Here is a 15,940-nt window from a genome sequence, read left to right as displayed (position 1 = left end):
CATCTAGGTCGATAGCTGAGAACGTAGTTCACGTTATAGCTTTACAATGTATATTACATGACATGGCAATAAAGGGTTTAAGGCAACAGGATTGCAACTGGTGTTTCGTATGATGCACTACTGGCCATTAAAACTGCTAAACCAAGAAGAAATGCAGCTGACAAACGGGTATCCATTGGACAAATATATTATACTAGAACTGACATGTGATTACATTTTCACGCAATTTGGGTGCATTGATCCTGAGAAATCAGTACCCAGAACAACCACCTCTGGCCGTAGTAAAGGCCTTGATACGCCTGGGCATTGAGTCAAATAGAGCTTGGATGGCGTGTACAGGTACAGCTGCCGATGCAGCTTCAACACAACACCACACTTCATCAAGAGTAGTGACTGGCGTGTTGTGACGAGCCAGTTGCTCGGCCATCATTGACCAGACGTTTTCAATTGGTGAGATATCTGGAGAATGTGCTGGCCAGGGCACCAGTCGAACATTTTCTGCATCCAGAATGGCCCGTACAGCACCTGCAACATGCGGTCGTGCATTATCCTGCCGAAATGTCAGGTTTCGCAGTGATCGAATGAAGGGTACAGCCACTGGCCGTAACACTTCTGAAATGTAACGTCCACTGTTCAAAGTGCCATCAATGCGAACAAGAGGTGACCGATACCTGTAACCATTGGCACCCCATACCATCATGCAGGGTGATATGCTAGTATGGCGATGACGAATACACGCTTCCAATGTGCGTTCACCGCGATGTCCCCAAACACGGATACGACCATCACGACGCTGTAAACAGAACCTGGATTCATCCGAAAAAATTGACGTTTTGCCATTCGTGCACCCAGGTTCGTCGTTGAGTACATCATTGCAGGCGGACCTATCTGTAATGCAGCGTCAAGGGTAACCGCAGCCATAGTCACTGAACTGACAGTCCATGCTGCTGCAAACGTCGTCGAACTGTTCGTGCAGATGGTTGTTGTCTTCCAAACGTCCCCATCTGTTGACTCAGGGGTCGAGACGTGGCTGCACGATCCATTACAGCCATGCGGATAAGATGCCTGTCACCTCGACTGATAGTGATACGAGGCCGTTGGGATCCAGCACGGCGTTCCGTATTACCCTCCTGAACCTAGTCTGCTAGCAGTCATTGGATCTCGACCAACGCTAGCAGCAATGTCGCGATACGATAAACCGCAATCGCGATAGGCTACAATCCGACCTTTATCAAAGTTGGAAACGTGATGGTACGCCTTTCTCCTCCTTGCAGGAGCCATCACAACAACGTTTCACCGGGCAACGCCGGTCAACTGCTGTTTGTGTTTGAGAAATAGGTTGGAAACTTTCCTCATATCAGCACGTTGTAGGTATCGCCACCGGCGCTAACCCTGTGTGAATGCTCTGAATAGCTGATCATTTGCATATCACAGCATCTACTTCCTGTCGGTTAAATTTCGCGTCTGTAGCACGTCATCTTCGTGGTGTAGCAATTTGAATGGCGAGTAATGTATTTTAAGTAATGTGTCTTATAGAGTGCAGAACTTATTCATTGTCATCTTCAAATGAATGTGCAATTTATGTATCACATTTACATGCAGACGTCACTCTGAGTGGGAACATGCGACAGGTGATGATGGTTGAGCTACAGTAAATGCTGCAGAACTGCAAGCTTTATTTTTGGGTCCACGCCCCTGTGTGCTATAGCAGAGTAACCATGCATTTTATGTGGATTGCATGCAGATCGCGCCATTAAAGTTAACAGTTTGCAGTTAATGATTTGCAAATCTTCCAGTCTGTGAGACAGATTAATGGGACGCTGATTTTGAATGAGTATACAGTACGAGCTCATAAACAGAAAGAGGTCCAATTTTCTGAAAGAAATGTTAGGATAGGCGTGAATACTGGGATAAGCAATGCAGGGGATCAGAATCGTAACATTTTGTGAGGCATAAAAGTCAAATGACGCCACCTAAAGAATGAATGTCGGAGTAAATATGGGTGATAGAACATTACATTGAAAAACTACACCTTGCACGCCACCTTACGGTGAGTGGCGTAGGGTACTTTATGCACTACAGTCAGTTCCCCCTTTCCTGTTCCAGTCACGATTGGTTCGCGGGAAGAACTATTGCTGGCATGCCTCCGTGTAATTTGGAGTCTTTATAATTTTACCTTCACGATGACTTCGAGAGACGTACGTAGGAGGAACCAATATCTTGGCTGACTCTTCCAGGAACGTGCACTGTCGGAACGCTAAAAGTAAACCATACTGTGATGCAGAAAGCCTCTGCTGCACCATCCGCCTATAGAACAAGCTAAGAATCTCAGTGACTCTTCCGCGCTTACTAAATCAACCTGTAACGAAACGCGCCGTTCTTCTTCGGATGTTCTCAGTTTCCTCTATCGACCCTATCTGGTACACATCGCACACGGATGAGAAACATTCGTGTGTTGGTGGAACAAGGGTTTTCTAAGCATTGTGACTTCCCTGTATACAACAGCATCGTTCGCGAAAAGCCTCACGGAACATTCGACATTGTACACTAATTCATTCATATACATTGTGAAAAGAAATGGTCCTATAACAGTCCGTTGCTGTACGTCCGAAGTTACTCTTACGTCTGATTATTCCTCTTCGTTGAGAATGACCTACAGTGTTCTGTTTGCTGGAAACTCTTCAGTCACATGGCTGGTCTGACATTCCGCACGCTCGTATTTCATTCATTATGCCGCGCTGCCGAGATGCACCGATATTTCCTGTTGTTTACTATCTCGCGCGCCTGGTTCAACAGAGGGGGTGGTTTTTACGCGACCGTTGTTTCCGGTACTCATGTTGATTCCTGCGGGGCAGACTTTCGGTCACGAGAAATTACATAAAACGCGAGCATAAAACACGTTTCAAAACTCTGCAACAGACCGACGTCAGAGATATAGGCCTGTGGTTTTGTGCGTCTACTCGACGATCCTTCTTCGAAACTGGAATGAGCTGCTCTTCTTCCGATTACTAGGAACGCTTAGCTCCTCCAGCGACCTACAGACGCTAGAAGAGGAGCGACTTATTTTGCGTACCCTTATGTCGTACGGTTGTCTCACTAGGTCCAGTGTCCTTGTCTCTGTTGAGCGGTGTCGGTTACCTTTCTATCCCCTGGTCACTATTCCCGATATCTGTCATTTTCAAGTTCATGCGACTGTTTAAGGGAGGAACCACAACACGATCTTCCCCAGTGAAACAGTTTTGGTAAAGGGTACTTCGGATCTTTTTAACAAAACCGTTTCCCTGAGCAATACGGCATGATCCTAGGTACTGGTATATACTGTTTTCTGTATCTCGTGTGCTTTCTTTGGTTCAGAAAAGATATTAATATCTGTGTGGCCTTTCTAATATAACCACCATGGCAAAGGACGCCTTAAAACACTTAAATTCAAAAGTGATACGTTATTACTGAAAGATTCTTTTGTGCTCTGACACTAAGCGCACCAGCCACGACTGCACAGGCCTTTATGTGCATGAAACAAGCCGAGGATGAGAAAATAGAAGTAATATACAAGGAATTTGAAAAGAGTGCCTCACATTCTCAGCGTGTTAATATTGGCCAAATGGTTGGGCCCAAATATTGGGCCATTTAACTTGTGCGTAGAACGGCCCAAGCACAGTGGTGTAGGGTGCCTCCTTGTTGACGTTCATTACACATTTCTACTTCTTTGTGTGTGCCTCTGTACTTCTGCTTCTAGCACTAATACTGTTGTCAGACGTAACACACGCAATAAAGCCTCTTACTGTACTACGGTGCACCACTGCTCTGTCTGCGCCTCGTGTGACAGTGCCTGACGCAAAAGTGTAGTGATATGTCTATAGCTCGATTAGGTCCCCTCCCCTTTCACCTAATCTTAATCCCTTACAGTTATAACGCTGAGGACGATTAAAGTCACCGTCATGTTCTAGATCCACTGACAACTTGCACACCTTACTGGAAAGTCTGTGGCACGCTTGTAACCGAATCCGAAGGCAACCAGATATTCGTACAAATCTGTCATTCTTTGAGAACCAAGGGTGCCGGACTGGTAACGATAAGTAGTGAATCCATGGAACACCTCCTCTAGTGCCAACAGACATATGCCTGTCAGTCGATAAAATGTTCCACAGCTCAAAAATGTTTCTTCTGGTCATATGTTAATAAGATTTTTTTATTTTTTACCAGAACTATCCGCTGTAAGAATGACGAACACTTTAATAAAATATTCTGTATGAGCAGAGAAATTGTTGAAACTGTGAAGAGGGATGAAAAACTAGTATAGTCCAATGTGGTTGGAAAGCAAACATAGATCGACTAGAACATTGGATATGTAGGAGGGAACTGAAGATATCAAGTTGAGTATGTCTTCGTTAGAAAAAGAGAGTTTCTGCACTGCAGAGCACGCCAAGGGGCTGAAGTAGACTCAAAACGTAGTGCAGCTTCGATAAGCAGTAGGTTGAATCTCTATAAGATAAAGGAGAGGTGGTATACGACGAAACAGAAAGCTGCAAAATTAGGACAGTGTGAAATGTAGTGCAATTTATATGAGGTAACGACCAATGATCTATATAACGACATGAAAGTAGTTACAAGAATTAAAATGTAGTAAAGCAAAATAATTAAGGCACGACAGAACATCGTTTGTACACAAAACTCCAAAGAGTTATGTATCACGCAGAAATACCCAATCTTAACAACATAACAAAAACATTACAAGAATCTTATGAATGAGGTAAGAAAGTAACACTATAGCTGGCCAGGGAACGAAGTTAATGGCAAGTAAAAGTAGAATGTATCAGGATGGATGAGGAAACAGTATAGAAACCTTATTGAATAAGATATAACTGCAGCAAAAATTGACGTGACATACAGAAAAATTTCTTGTAACTCCGGAGAAGTAAAACGTAGGAAGCTTTCATGCAGCTCTCCTATTCCTTTGTGGCCGAGCGGTTCTAGGCGCTTCAGTCTGGAACCACGCGACCACTACGGTCGCAGGTTCGAATCCTGCTTCGGGCATGGATGTGTGTGATGTCCTTAGGTTAGTTAGATTTAAGTAGTTCTAAGTTCTAGGGGACTGATGACCTCAGATGTTAAGTACCAGAGTGCTCAAAGCCATTTGAACCATTTCTCCTTTTCGTTCTGAGTGAGCCCGGTCATCTCTGGACAGCTACTGCGACGTATATTCTTCTGAATCTGTCTACTGTATTCAGCTTTCGTCTCCTCTGTAATTTGTACTTCCCACACTTCTTTCCACTACCAACTTGGTGATTCTCTGACCCCGCAGAATGTGTCTCATCAGCCTGTCCGCTCTTATAGTCAAGTTGTGCCGCAAAGTATTCTTCCTCTTTTGGATTCACCCATTAGTTATTCGGTCTGCCCATCTTATTTCCAACACTCTTCTTCAGCACCACATTTCAAAACCTTCCATTTTCTTCTTGTCTGAAAGGCTCATCGTCCACATTTCACTTTCGTACAAGCGTACACTCATTTCAGATAACTCCAAGTTAAGTCCAAAAGAGACTTCTTCCTCCCAGTCTCTTGTATGTGACGTCAGGGGATGGTGGTCAGATGTGTAGTTCTCAGGCAAGTGGATACTTGTTATTGTGTTCAAACTTGCACATGTCTTGTGTCTCCTTTTACAGGAGATGTGGGCTTCACATGTATCATGTTGCTGTCAGAGGCCTGCAGCTGTGTACAAGTGGACTGCCAAGAACCATTAGGGAACGGACGGTCTATAACGTTAAAGAGCGAGATATGTGGTACGTTTAAGAGATATCTAAGTGGTCAGTTCTGAAGCAATTATGGTAAGATGACTATTTCCTTGTGGGTCTGGATATAACGCAAGATTTTTCTGGGATTTTTAACAAAATGGAGATGTGTAATTACCTTACATCAAACCATGACCTCTGTGTGCAAGACGACTACCAAGGAAACAGCAGTGAGATTGTGAGCAACAATTAGACATTTTGAATAGACAGTTTAATGTGGGTGAGTTCCAGTTATAGAATAAAGATAAATATCATATTAATACGTCAAATCAATAGCCAAGAACTGAACAATTATATCAGAAACCATCTATTTATTTTATGAAGTGTCCTTTATATGTGTGCATGAGAAACTTTTACATTTTCCTAAGCTAAAGAATATGCTGTTACCAGATTGCAGGCCACGATTTGTAATTATAGAATGGATGGTGTGCTTGCTTCTGTGGAAGACTGTCTGTTTGTATTAAATGCCAAGAAAGAGTATTTCCATTATGCTCCCCTGCATTCTGTGACTATCGTTTCTGTGTGGTGCAAACAGTTGGACAGCTTACAGAATAGTTGCTGTGATTAACAGTGTTCTGCAATTTTCCTGCTGAGGTAAGAAGAATACATAAGCGTTGACCAGTGTACAAGTAAATCTTCCAATCAAGACCGAGAAAAATTAACTTTGTTCTGATTGCCTACAGTTTTAATTATTTACCTGTGAACTGTGTGAAAATTGTTAACACAAGCTCCAACAACAACAATATAAGCTTTCCTATTATAGTCAAAGATGTATTATTCTCATTCTAGAACGTTGTTACACACTATACTGTCAAACATATTTATTGCCAAACTAGGATTGGGTACCATCTTATTCCACAGGTCTCAAGGAAAAGGAGAAATATACTAAAAGGACTTAAACAATTTCCTATTGTAGAAATGACGCCTTTCTGTCTAGCTAATATCTTACTTGTACGCAAAAGAAAGCGGAAATGGAAGTCCAAAATACAAATCCGAGTATTCGCTGAAAATAGTTGCTACACGAGAAGAATGTGATCTGCTAGTGGAAAAAAAAATTATTGAAGAAGTGCAGACAGGGCTACAGATTTCTTTAAATGCAATGTGTGATGTGTGGCAAATTCTGGACATAACTGAGATAGATACAGGATATCAGGTTTTATTGTAAATACCAATGTCAAATGCCCATATGTTAGAGCACGTATAGAAAGTGATTAGTCCAACAACATTTACTATATTAGAGGCGGCACAAAAAGTCTAGTTATAAAGCTCCATCCTCATTTGGATCTGCTTAAAAGTATGGTTACAGTATTGCTAATGTGGTGGTCTCGAAATTGCATATCTAGCAAGAGAAAAGTCATTTACATAGCTTAAAACTAATGGAATAACTACATTTAACGGCCATTCTTAGTTTATAAACCGTGGGAAATGAGCTCCATGAATATAAAACTGATGTCTAAAATTGAAAATTTCTTGATGTACAAATTTTGTGTCAAATACATTGTAGATAAAAAGAAGGAGAAAGATGACGCAAACTGTTGGGGCCAAGAGTAGCTACCTATGTTGCAGCTCCGTGGTCGCGAAGGGTGTACTGCAAGCGTGTGGTCAGCCGCTGCACACTTCACTCATGGCCAACGAATGCAGCGACAACATTGTTTAAGAGTACTAGTAGCGTTTGTCTAATTTTCATCGTTCCTGAGCTGTAATATGGCTCTGATGACAGTAATATATTGATCCTGCCGTAGTTAAGTTGCCAGACCGAGAATGGGTAAGTCACTGGAGAAGTTGTCTTTAGGTTGCTACGGAAAGGTTGTCAAGTAAATTTAAAACTTTCTGTCTATAGTCAGTTCATGCCGTTCTAAAGAGTAATATGCATATATTGTTCCTTTATCATTCGGTAAATGAATTCGATTCATTTGTCAATTTAAGGATACTGCATAATAAAGGATGTTAGATCGATAAGGCCCCAAAAGGTCGTAAACACAACATTTATCGATAACATGTATAGTATTAGAATGGGGTAAGCACCAATTAGCTCCGGTGCGAAATACGGGTGGGTGTCCTATACAGAACCATTTCAAGCGAGAGTGTTTGTGATCTCGCGGACGGTGAAGGATCTGTTTATATATTACCTCAAGTGCATGTACATGCTCAAGAGGAAATTTTGTTGATGCAGCGGCGACTACATCCGCATAACTGGGAAATTCATTTTTCAAGCGAGTTAATTTGCTCTTCGCCCAACAAGATCAGCAGAATCGAGTATGTAACAAATTCTTCAGCGTCTGAATGGTAGAGATTTTCTTGATTGTTAAATTTTTAGGGATCAAGTGGTGGTGGCACTAACTAACTTTTTTGTAGGCAAAGCTAAATTAGGACATCACTACTTGATTTCAACACATGTAATTGATCTTAAGTGACAATAACGTGAAACTGCCAGACAGCCCTTAAAGAATAAAATTCTGTCTTAAAGATTCAGGAGCCAGTTGATATTAGTGAACACGATGAACATACTTTAATGAATGATAAAGCTTTAATTTCAAAAGAAAATAACTTTCTTTTTTATTTCTCCAGGATCAGAGATCAAACAAAGTAAGCAAAGGGAAAGATAAGACACTTCACGTACTTACATACGAAAGATTCAAAATTTGTTTCTTTTTTTATATAGGTTTTAATACACAGACTGTAGGTAAAAGTTATTAACAAGATAGAAAATAATTTAATGGAAGAAAAAAATATATAAAATAAATAGAAAATGCAAACAGGAATTCTGAAAGCTATCAACGATACTCTGAAGTTGACCGTTGTCTTGCCCGCCCTAGTAGCCGAGCGGTTCTAGGCACTACAGTCTGTAACCGCGCGACCGCTACAGTCGCAGGTTCGAATCCTGCCTCAGGCATGGAAGTGTGTGATGTCCTTAGGTTAGTTAGGTTTAAGTAGTTCTGAGTTCTAGGGGACTGATGACCTCAGAAGTTAAGTCCCATAGTGCTCACAGCCATTTAAACCATTTTTGAACCGTTGTCTTGTTCACAGTATCCCCGTTAAACGATTAGGTATCTTTGTTATCTTAATTCGTGAGTAACAAAAGATAGAATAAATGATCAGATTTCGTGAACTTTAAACTTTCAGGAAGAGTTAATATCACAATATCACCTGTTTAAGTATTTATCGTAAATGGTAGATAAGATTAGTTTACCGTCGCAATATCTGCATTTTTGTGATACTTGTTGAGCAGATTGCATTTAAAGTACTACACGCAATCTTTACGCGGTATCAGTAAGTTACTTTTACTCTAGGTAAATAAACAAAGGGCATAATTACGCCTAAAGGAGATACATCGGTTTAAACTCATTATCTTGTATGTATTCTACCATGGCAGCAGGAATCATTCACCAAGTAGGATAGACACGTTGTTGCTAAGTCTAAATCGCTTAAATACTGTATGAGGGAAGTACGTTCTGGTATGTGGGGAGAAGATCAACAAATTGTGCCACGGCTTACCGCGACACTGAAATGTAGATTCACTGAATACCACATTTACGTAACAGCGAGTACTCACGTTGATCGCCTTCAGCATCTGCACGTCCTCCTGGTACTTGTGGTACGAATCGCAGGCCACGTCGCCGTTGTCGCCATTCGTGCCGTACTCCGGGTGTTCGTGGAGCATGCGGTCCCAGATGCTCTCACCCTTGCCTGCGTACAAACGAACTATAATTCCACGAACTGTAGCAGACTTGTGAGCGAAAGAACAATTGCTATAATATATGTCATTTCTAAGGTACAGTTAAGTGGAAAGCAGTTTTACAAAGAGAGTTTCTAATGGAGGCTCTTGGTAATGATGCTACTGTTCTCCTCCACTCCGCTGTAGGAACCTGAGTCCATACTGCAATGATCTGCGAGCAGACAACCATTGATATCCCACGCCTCTCACACGATTCATTAGTACAGGAATTTATCATCAGAGGGCCACCGAGATACCTCAGAGTATGAACCCGTCACCAAAGACCTTCACAGGCCAACGGACGCCCCACGAACGATGCCTAGGCAACATTAGGACATTAGCACGTGGCTCAAATGTCGCCTCACGCAGAGGAAACTGTTTTGGCACCGCCATTTCGCTACATCGCCTGTCACCTGACTGTGAGAAAGTAGATGGACACAGAGCAGAAGAAAATGAGGAACAGTTGCTTGAGAGCGGAGGGAGTCCAGAAGTTTTCTGCAGAAGACAGCAGTAAGAAAGAGAGCAAGAACTGAGTGATAAGAAAAGGAGGAAACAAATTTCTGAAAGGAGAATTATCGGCTCGTACCCAGTCGAATGGAAATCGAATATTGCAGCCAGTGTGTGTCTCAGAGGGGGAACGAGGTGGCAAACGAGCTCGCAGTAGAGGAAGACGGTCTATTAGTCGTCTTATATACAGCATATTATATTTTAGCACAACTAACAGTAATTTGCAACTGTCCACGGCGCTTAATTTCCCACCTCCGATGTCAGCCGCCACTCTCATGCTTTAGGTATCAGGAATAAAACACTGGATTTTATGCAGAACACAACTCTACTTCTAGAGATGCGTAACGATGCTGAACACATCAGCACAGTCTTCGTGTAAGCCTTTAACGCTATCATTTTCAGTTGACAGTTGCTGTTGGCTGCAGAATTCAAAGCCTGTGCGGGATTTCGTAGTATCTCCCACTGTTAGGAATTGCATTTCCAGTACAGAAATCATACAAAATCACCCTGTTACAGTTACAATACTGCAGTGCGCAATCACATACACTGGTAGGCCAAAACATGACCACAGTCCAGCGATGCTGGTTACCGCCTGGTGGTGTTGTGAGCATGTGGCGCGATAGCAAAATTCTGTAAGCGGAGCAGACACGGACGGGAGGGAACCCTAGCGAAGTTGTGGGAATGAAAATGGGGAAATCCATTTAGATAAGCGAGTTTGACAGAATTCATGTTCCACCACCTGCGGCATAGTCGCATAATTGAACAGTGATCCAATACTGTCAAATGTTTTTTTTTATTCCAGTCTTTGATCACAATATCATTTCTTTTGACGATGACCGGTTTCAGTCAGTAATGACCATCCTCAGACATGGTGTAGAAAAGATCTGAGGATGGTCATTACTGACTGAAACCGGCCATCGTCAAAAGAATTGATATGGTGGTCAGAGACTGAAATAAAAAACATTTGAGAGATCAGATTATTGTGACACAGAGCCTGTGAACGAGCATCTCGAAAACGGCGAAGCTGGTCTAATGTTGACGTGCTTTAGTCGTGGAAAGAGGTAGGACAGTGAACAACACTAGTGGTTGGACGACCCTCCACAGAACGCGGAGTTAGGGGACTTCTGTTCTCTCTAAAGTACAATATATGGTGATCTGTGGTAGCTCTGCAGAAAGAGCGCAATGCTGGTGCACGTACAAGTGTTCTGGAGCATATCGTTCATCGTTCATCGTACATCGTTGAACATGGAGTTCCGCAGCGGACCGCCCCTACGTATTCACATGTCAACACGACATCGTCAATTACGATTACAGTGAGCACGGGACGATCAGAATTCGACCGTCGATCAGTGGAAACGTGTCGGTTCTTTGGGTGAATCACATTTTCGCTACACTAGGTCGAAGATCGTCTCCACAAACGCCGTCATCGAGGTGAACGACGGCTCGAAAAGTGCAGCGCACCACGGACGCAGGTTGGTAGCAGCAGTATTATGCTAAGGGAGACATTCTCCTGTACTTGCATGGAGCCTGTGGCAGCAATCGAAGGAACGCTAACAGCTGCAAAGCGCCCTCATCCCTTCATGCTTGATGTTTCCCCTAAGGCAGTGTCATCATTTAGCAGTATAATTGTCCATATCTCGGAGCCAGAACCATGCTACAATGGTTTGGGGAGCATTATAGTGAAGTCACGTTGATGTCCCGGCGACCAAATTCCTCTGGTGTAAACCCAACTGGTCGCTATCGTACCCCGTCACGCATAAGCAAATTAGCGGCCCCGTTATTTACGCCAATTACATGACTTTTACTTAGACATATAATGCCACACACCTGCACAAACCTACCAACGAACCGTCGAATCCGTGATACGCATAATCAGTCATGTAGTTCGGTCCAAAGACGGACAAACAAGCAATTAAGAAGGTGGTCATAAAGTTTTTGCTCATCAGTGTACGTACACCACATAAATCTTGCTCAGACTGGAACATTAAAAGTGAAAAAAAAATCATGTTCTCTCATTATGTTATACATACGTGACTTGTCCAGCGTGGGCCTTTCTGTCATCTTCCATACCTTACGTACAGTCCACTACACCAATGTGCGAAAGCGTAAACGGCGTGAGACATATTGTCAGCTGTCTGAAGTGATAAACTCATATGCGTGTCAGTATGTTGGTGGAGCGTGGCAGGAAGTTCACGCACTCTCCGCTGCAGAGTGAAAATTTCATTCCGGAAACATCCTTCAGACTATGGCTAAGCCATGTCTCCGCAAAATCCTTTCTTCCATGAGTGAAGGTCTTGCAAGTTTCACAGGAAATCTGAGAAGTTTGGAAAGTAGGAGACGAAGTACTGGCGGAAGTAAAGCTGTGAGGAGAGTCGTGAGTCGTACTTGGGTAGCTCATCGGCGGCGAGCACTGTTTGCTGACTAAACGCCGACATCCGGCGGTTGGCTGGAAGCGAGTGTGGAGTAACATACACGCGCCTTTCCTTCCCACCACGGTGGGGGGCTGTGGTATGTGATAACGACTGGAAACTTCCCCACATTACGCATCTTCCGAGGACCCTCTCTGCCCCGACGCTCAGCTGTCGACACTTGACATGCACCGCTTCGTTCGTGATACGGCTGCGGACTGTAGGCTCCTCAGACGTCGCATGCTGCCATTGTTGCTCCAACGGACGACTCAGTCCGTGCAGTCCACAGAACTGATCCATGCTGACGTCACATACCACCCTGCTGCTCCACATGACGCCACGGTGTGCGTTAAAGGAATGGGGCTGTCATACATTTCTAGTGAGGCCGTTGCAAAATTACACTACTGGCCATTAAAACTGCTACAACGAGAAGAAATGCAGATGCTAAACGGGTATTCATTGGTCAAATATATTATACTAGAACTGATATGTGATTACATTTTCACGCCATTTGGGTACATAGATAAATCAGTATCCAGAACAACCACTTCTGGCCGTAATAACGGCCTTGATACGCCTGGGCATGGAGTCAAACAGAGCTTGGATGGCGTGTACAGGTACAGCTGCCCATGCAGCTTCAACACGGTACCACAGTTCATCAAAAGTAGTGACTGGCGTATTGTGACGAGCCAGTTGCTCGGCCACCATTGACCAGACGTTTTCAATTGGTGAGAGATCTGGAGAATGTACTGGCCAGGGCAGCAGTCGAACATTTTCTGCATCCATAAAGGCTCACAGGACCTGCAACATGCGGTCGTGCATTATCCTGCTGAAATGTAGGTTTTCGCAGTGATCGAATGAAGCGTAGAGCCACGGGTCGTAACACATCTGAAATGTAACGTCCACTGTTCGAACTGCCGTCAAAGCGCACGAGAGGTGACCGAGACGTGTAACCAATGGCACCCCATATCATCACGCCGGGTGATACGCCAATATGGCGATGACGAATACGCGCTTCCAATGTGCGTTCACCGTGCTGTCGCCAAACACGGATGCGACCATCATGATGCAGTAAACAGAACCTGCATTCATCCGAAAAAATGAAGTTTTGCCGTTCGTGCACCCTGGTTCGTCATTGAGTACACCATTGCGCGCGCTCCTGTCTGTGATGCAGCGTGAAGGGTAATCCAGCACGACGTTCCGTATTACCCTTCTGAACCCACCGATTCCATATTCTGTTAACAGTCATTGGATCTCGACCAACGCGAGCAGCAACGTCGCGATACGATAAACCGCAATCGCAATCCGCCCTTTATCAAAGTCGGAAACGTGATGGTACGCATTTCTCCTCCTTACACGAGGCATCACAACAACGTTTCACCAGGCAACGCCGGTCAACTGCTGTTTGTGTATGAGAAATCGGTTGGAAACTTACCTCATGTCAGTGCATTGTAGATGTCGCCACCGGCGCCAACCTTGTGTGAATGCTCTGAAAAGCTAATCATTTGCATATCACAGCATCTTCTTCCTGTCATCTAAATTTCCCGTCTGCAGCACGTCATCTTCGTGGTGTAGCAATTTTAATGGTTGTATTAGATTTATGGTTCTATTTAAAGAGCAACTACATGGTTTTATGGCGCAAAGGGTCGAATGGTTCGCTCTCTGCTAATTACTTGGGTCCGTTGTTTATGCGCCCCTCAAAGCATTGGGATGCACAGGGTGTTCATCTGGTTCAAATGGCCCTGAGCACTATGGGACTTAACATCTGAGGTCATCAGTCCCCTAGAACTTAGGACTACTTAAACTTAAGGACATCACACACATCCATGCCCGAGGTAGGATTCGAACCTGCGACCGTAGCAGTCGCGCGGTTCCGGACTGAAGCGCGTAGAACCGCTCGGCCACCGATACCGGCTACAGCGTGTGAGATTAAAGATATAGCACAGGATGGGCTGATGTGAGAGATCAACGGTAATTGTAGGGTGTTTCACCCTCGATGAACGAGAAGACGATCTGGACAGCCGTGAAAGAAGATTTTAAAATAGTTAACATAATAAAATAAAATAAATCGTGGTACCATTTCTTTCATTCCTCTTTCTTTTTTACAAAACTATCGGAGGCGTATCTCTTTTTAGTTTGCAGACGGAGCCTGATGGGGTGGCATACATCTCCCCTACTTAGTTTTTAGGGTGAAAGCGGCAGTGGCACTAGGTATTGTTTTTGTTTGTGTGTTAGATAGATTTTATGGGTAGTAAGGGCGTTAGGGGCCAACACCTGAAGTGGGTCTACGGAAAAAGAAATCGGCAGACAAAAAGAAAAAATATTCGATAGAGCACCTGCCCGCAGAATTCAAGGGTCCCGACTTCGAGTCTCGGTCCAGCACACAGTTTTAATTTGCCACCATCTTTCATATTTAAACCACATGACGATTAAGAAGACTCTTACACAGATGTTAGTTTATACTCACCATCCTCATTCCACGCTCCTTCGATCTGGAAGGCAGCAGTGGCCGCCCCGAAAAGGAAACCATCCGGGAACCGGTTGACTGCCGTCTGGGCCCCGGCAACAGCGATCAGGCCAGCCAACAGGGTCAGCTTCAGCATCTCGTATAGTCAGTAATGTCAGGCAGACAACCCAGCTGATATATATACGTACAGGTTGTAAACTACTTCGTAACATTACTCAGCACTGAACAGATTAAGTGATTCACTGATTATAACTCGACCAAACCGAATCACTTGTGTAATAGCCATTTCCGGTAGGCATAAAAAAGTAGCATCTTAAGTTTGAGTTATCATTTACGGAGATGGGAAAGTACGTTGACGTATCAACAGTACTGATTGCTGAAAACTTCGACAACAGATATTCGTATCAGATATACTCGCCACTGGCAAAGATTTTATCAGTAATATGAATGTCACGATGCAGCTTAAAGTTCATCCAGCGCATTCAGCTCCATTATTTTTCCTAGATATTTAAATTTTGCAGCCTTTCTTCATTAGCCGGCCGCGGTGGCCGTGCGATTCAAGGCACTTCAGTCCGGAACCGCGTGACTACAACGGTCGCAGGTTCGAATCCTATGTCGGGCATGGATGTGTGTGATGTCCTTAGGTTAGTTAGGTTTAAGTAGTTATAAGTTCTAGGGGACTGATGACCTCAGATGTTGAGTCCCATAGTGCTCAGAGCCATTTGAACCATTTTTGAACCTTTCTTCATTCTTCTGTACTAGTTTCCGTGTGTTTAGATGCCGTCTTCCCAGCTGCCATATACTGTTTTTTCAAAATATATATGTGTCTGCTTTTAAAGCTCTCTCTTGTACGATATTTATCTGCATTGCTCACCATCTCCAAGTTCAGCTAAGATGGCAAAATCTTTTACAAAACCCAAACAATCAGTTCTCAGATTACATCCTTTCGTCCAGATTGCGGTGTTTTTAATTCCTTCTTCTGTTCTTTTCCTCCATTCCATGATTACCTTTCCTAACATACAACTGAACAGCCTTTGGCATAATCCGTCTCTTTGTC

The 15,940-nt window shown here is 43.6% G+C and overlaps 1 protein-coding gene across 1 annotated transcript in view; it reads right to left on the bottom strand.

Moving 5' to 3' along the window:
* Window positions 1-15,019, bottom strand: part of LOC124805388 (myrosinase 1-like) — a 47,264-nt gene extending 32,245 nt beyond the window's left edge. Inside the window, exons 1-2 of the mRNA XM_047265950.1 lie at window positions 14,884-15,019; window positions 9,340-9,473 (exon numbers count right to left, since the gene is read on the bottom strand). Of these exons, the coding sequence (XP_047121906.1) occupies window positions 9,340-9,473; window positions 14,884-15,019 (270 nt within the window). The remainder of the gene's footprint in view (window positions 1-9,339; window positions 9,474-14,883) is intronic.
* Between the last annotated feature and the right edge of the window lie 921 nt (window positions 15,020-15,940).

The sequence above is a fragment of the Schistocerca piceifrons genome, chromosome 7, assembly GCF_021461385.2.
Source record: "Schistocerca piceifrons isolate TAMUIC-IGC-003096 chromosome 7, iqSchPice1.1, whole genome shotgun sequence".
In the NCBI taxonomy this organism is placed as follows: domain Eukaryota; kingdom Metazoa; phylum Arthropoda; class Insecta; order Orthoptera; family Acrididae; genus Schistocerca; species Schistocerca piceifrons.
Note: the sequence above shows the minus strand (reverse complement) of the source record. Positions and strands in the feature narration are given on the sequence as shown.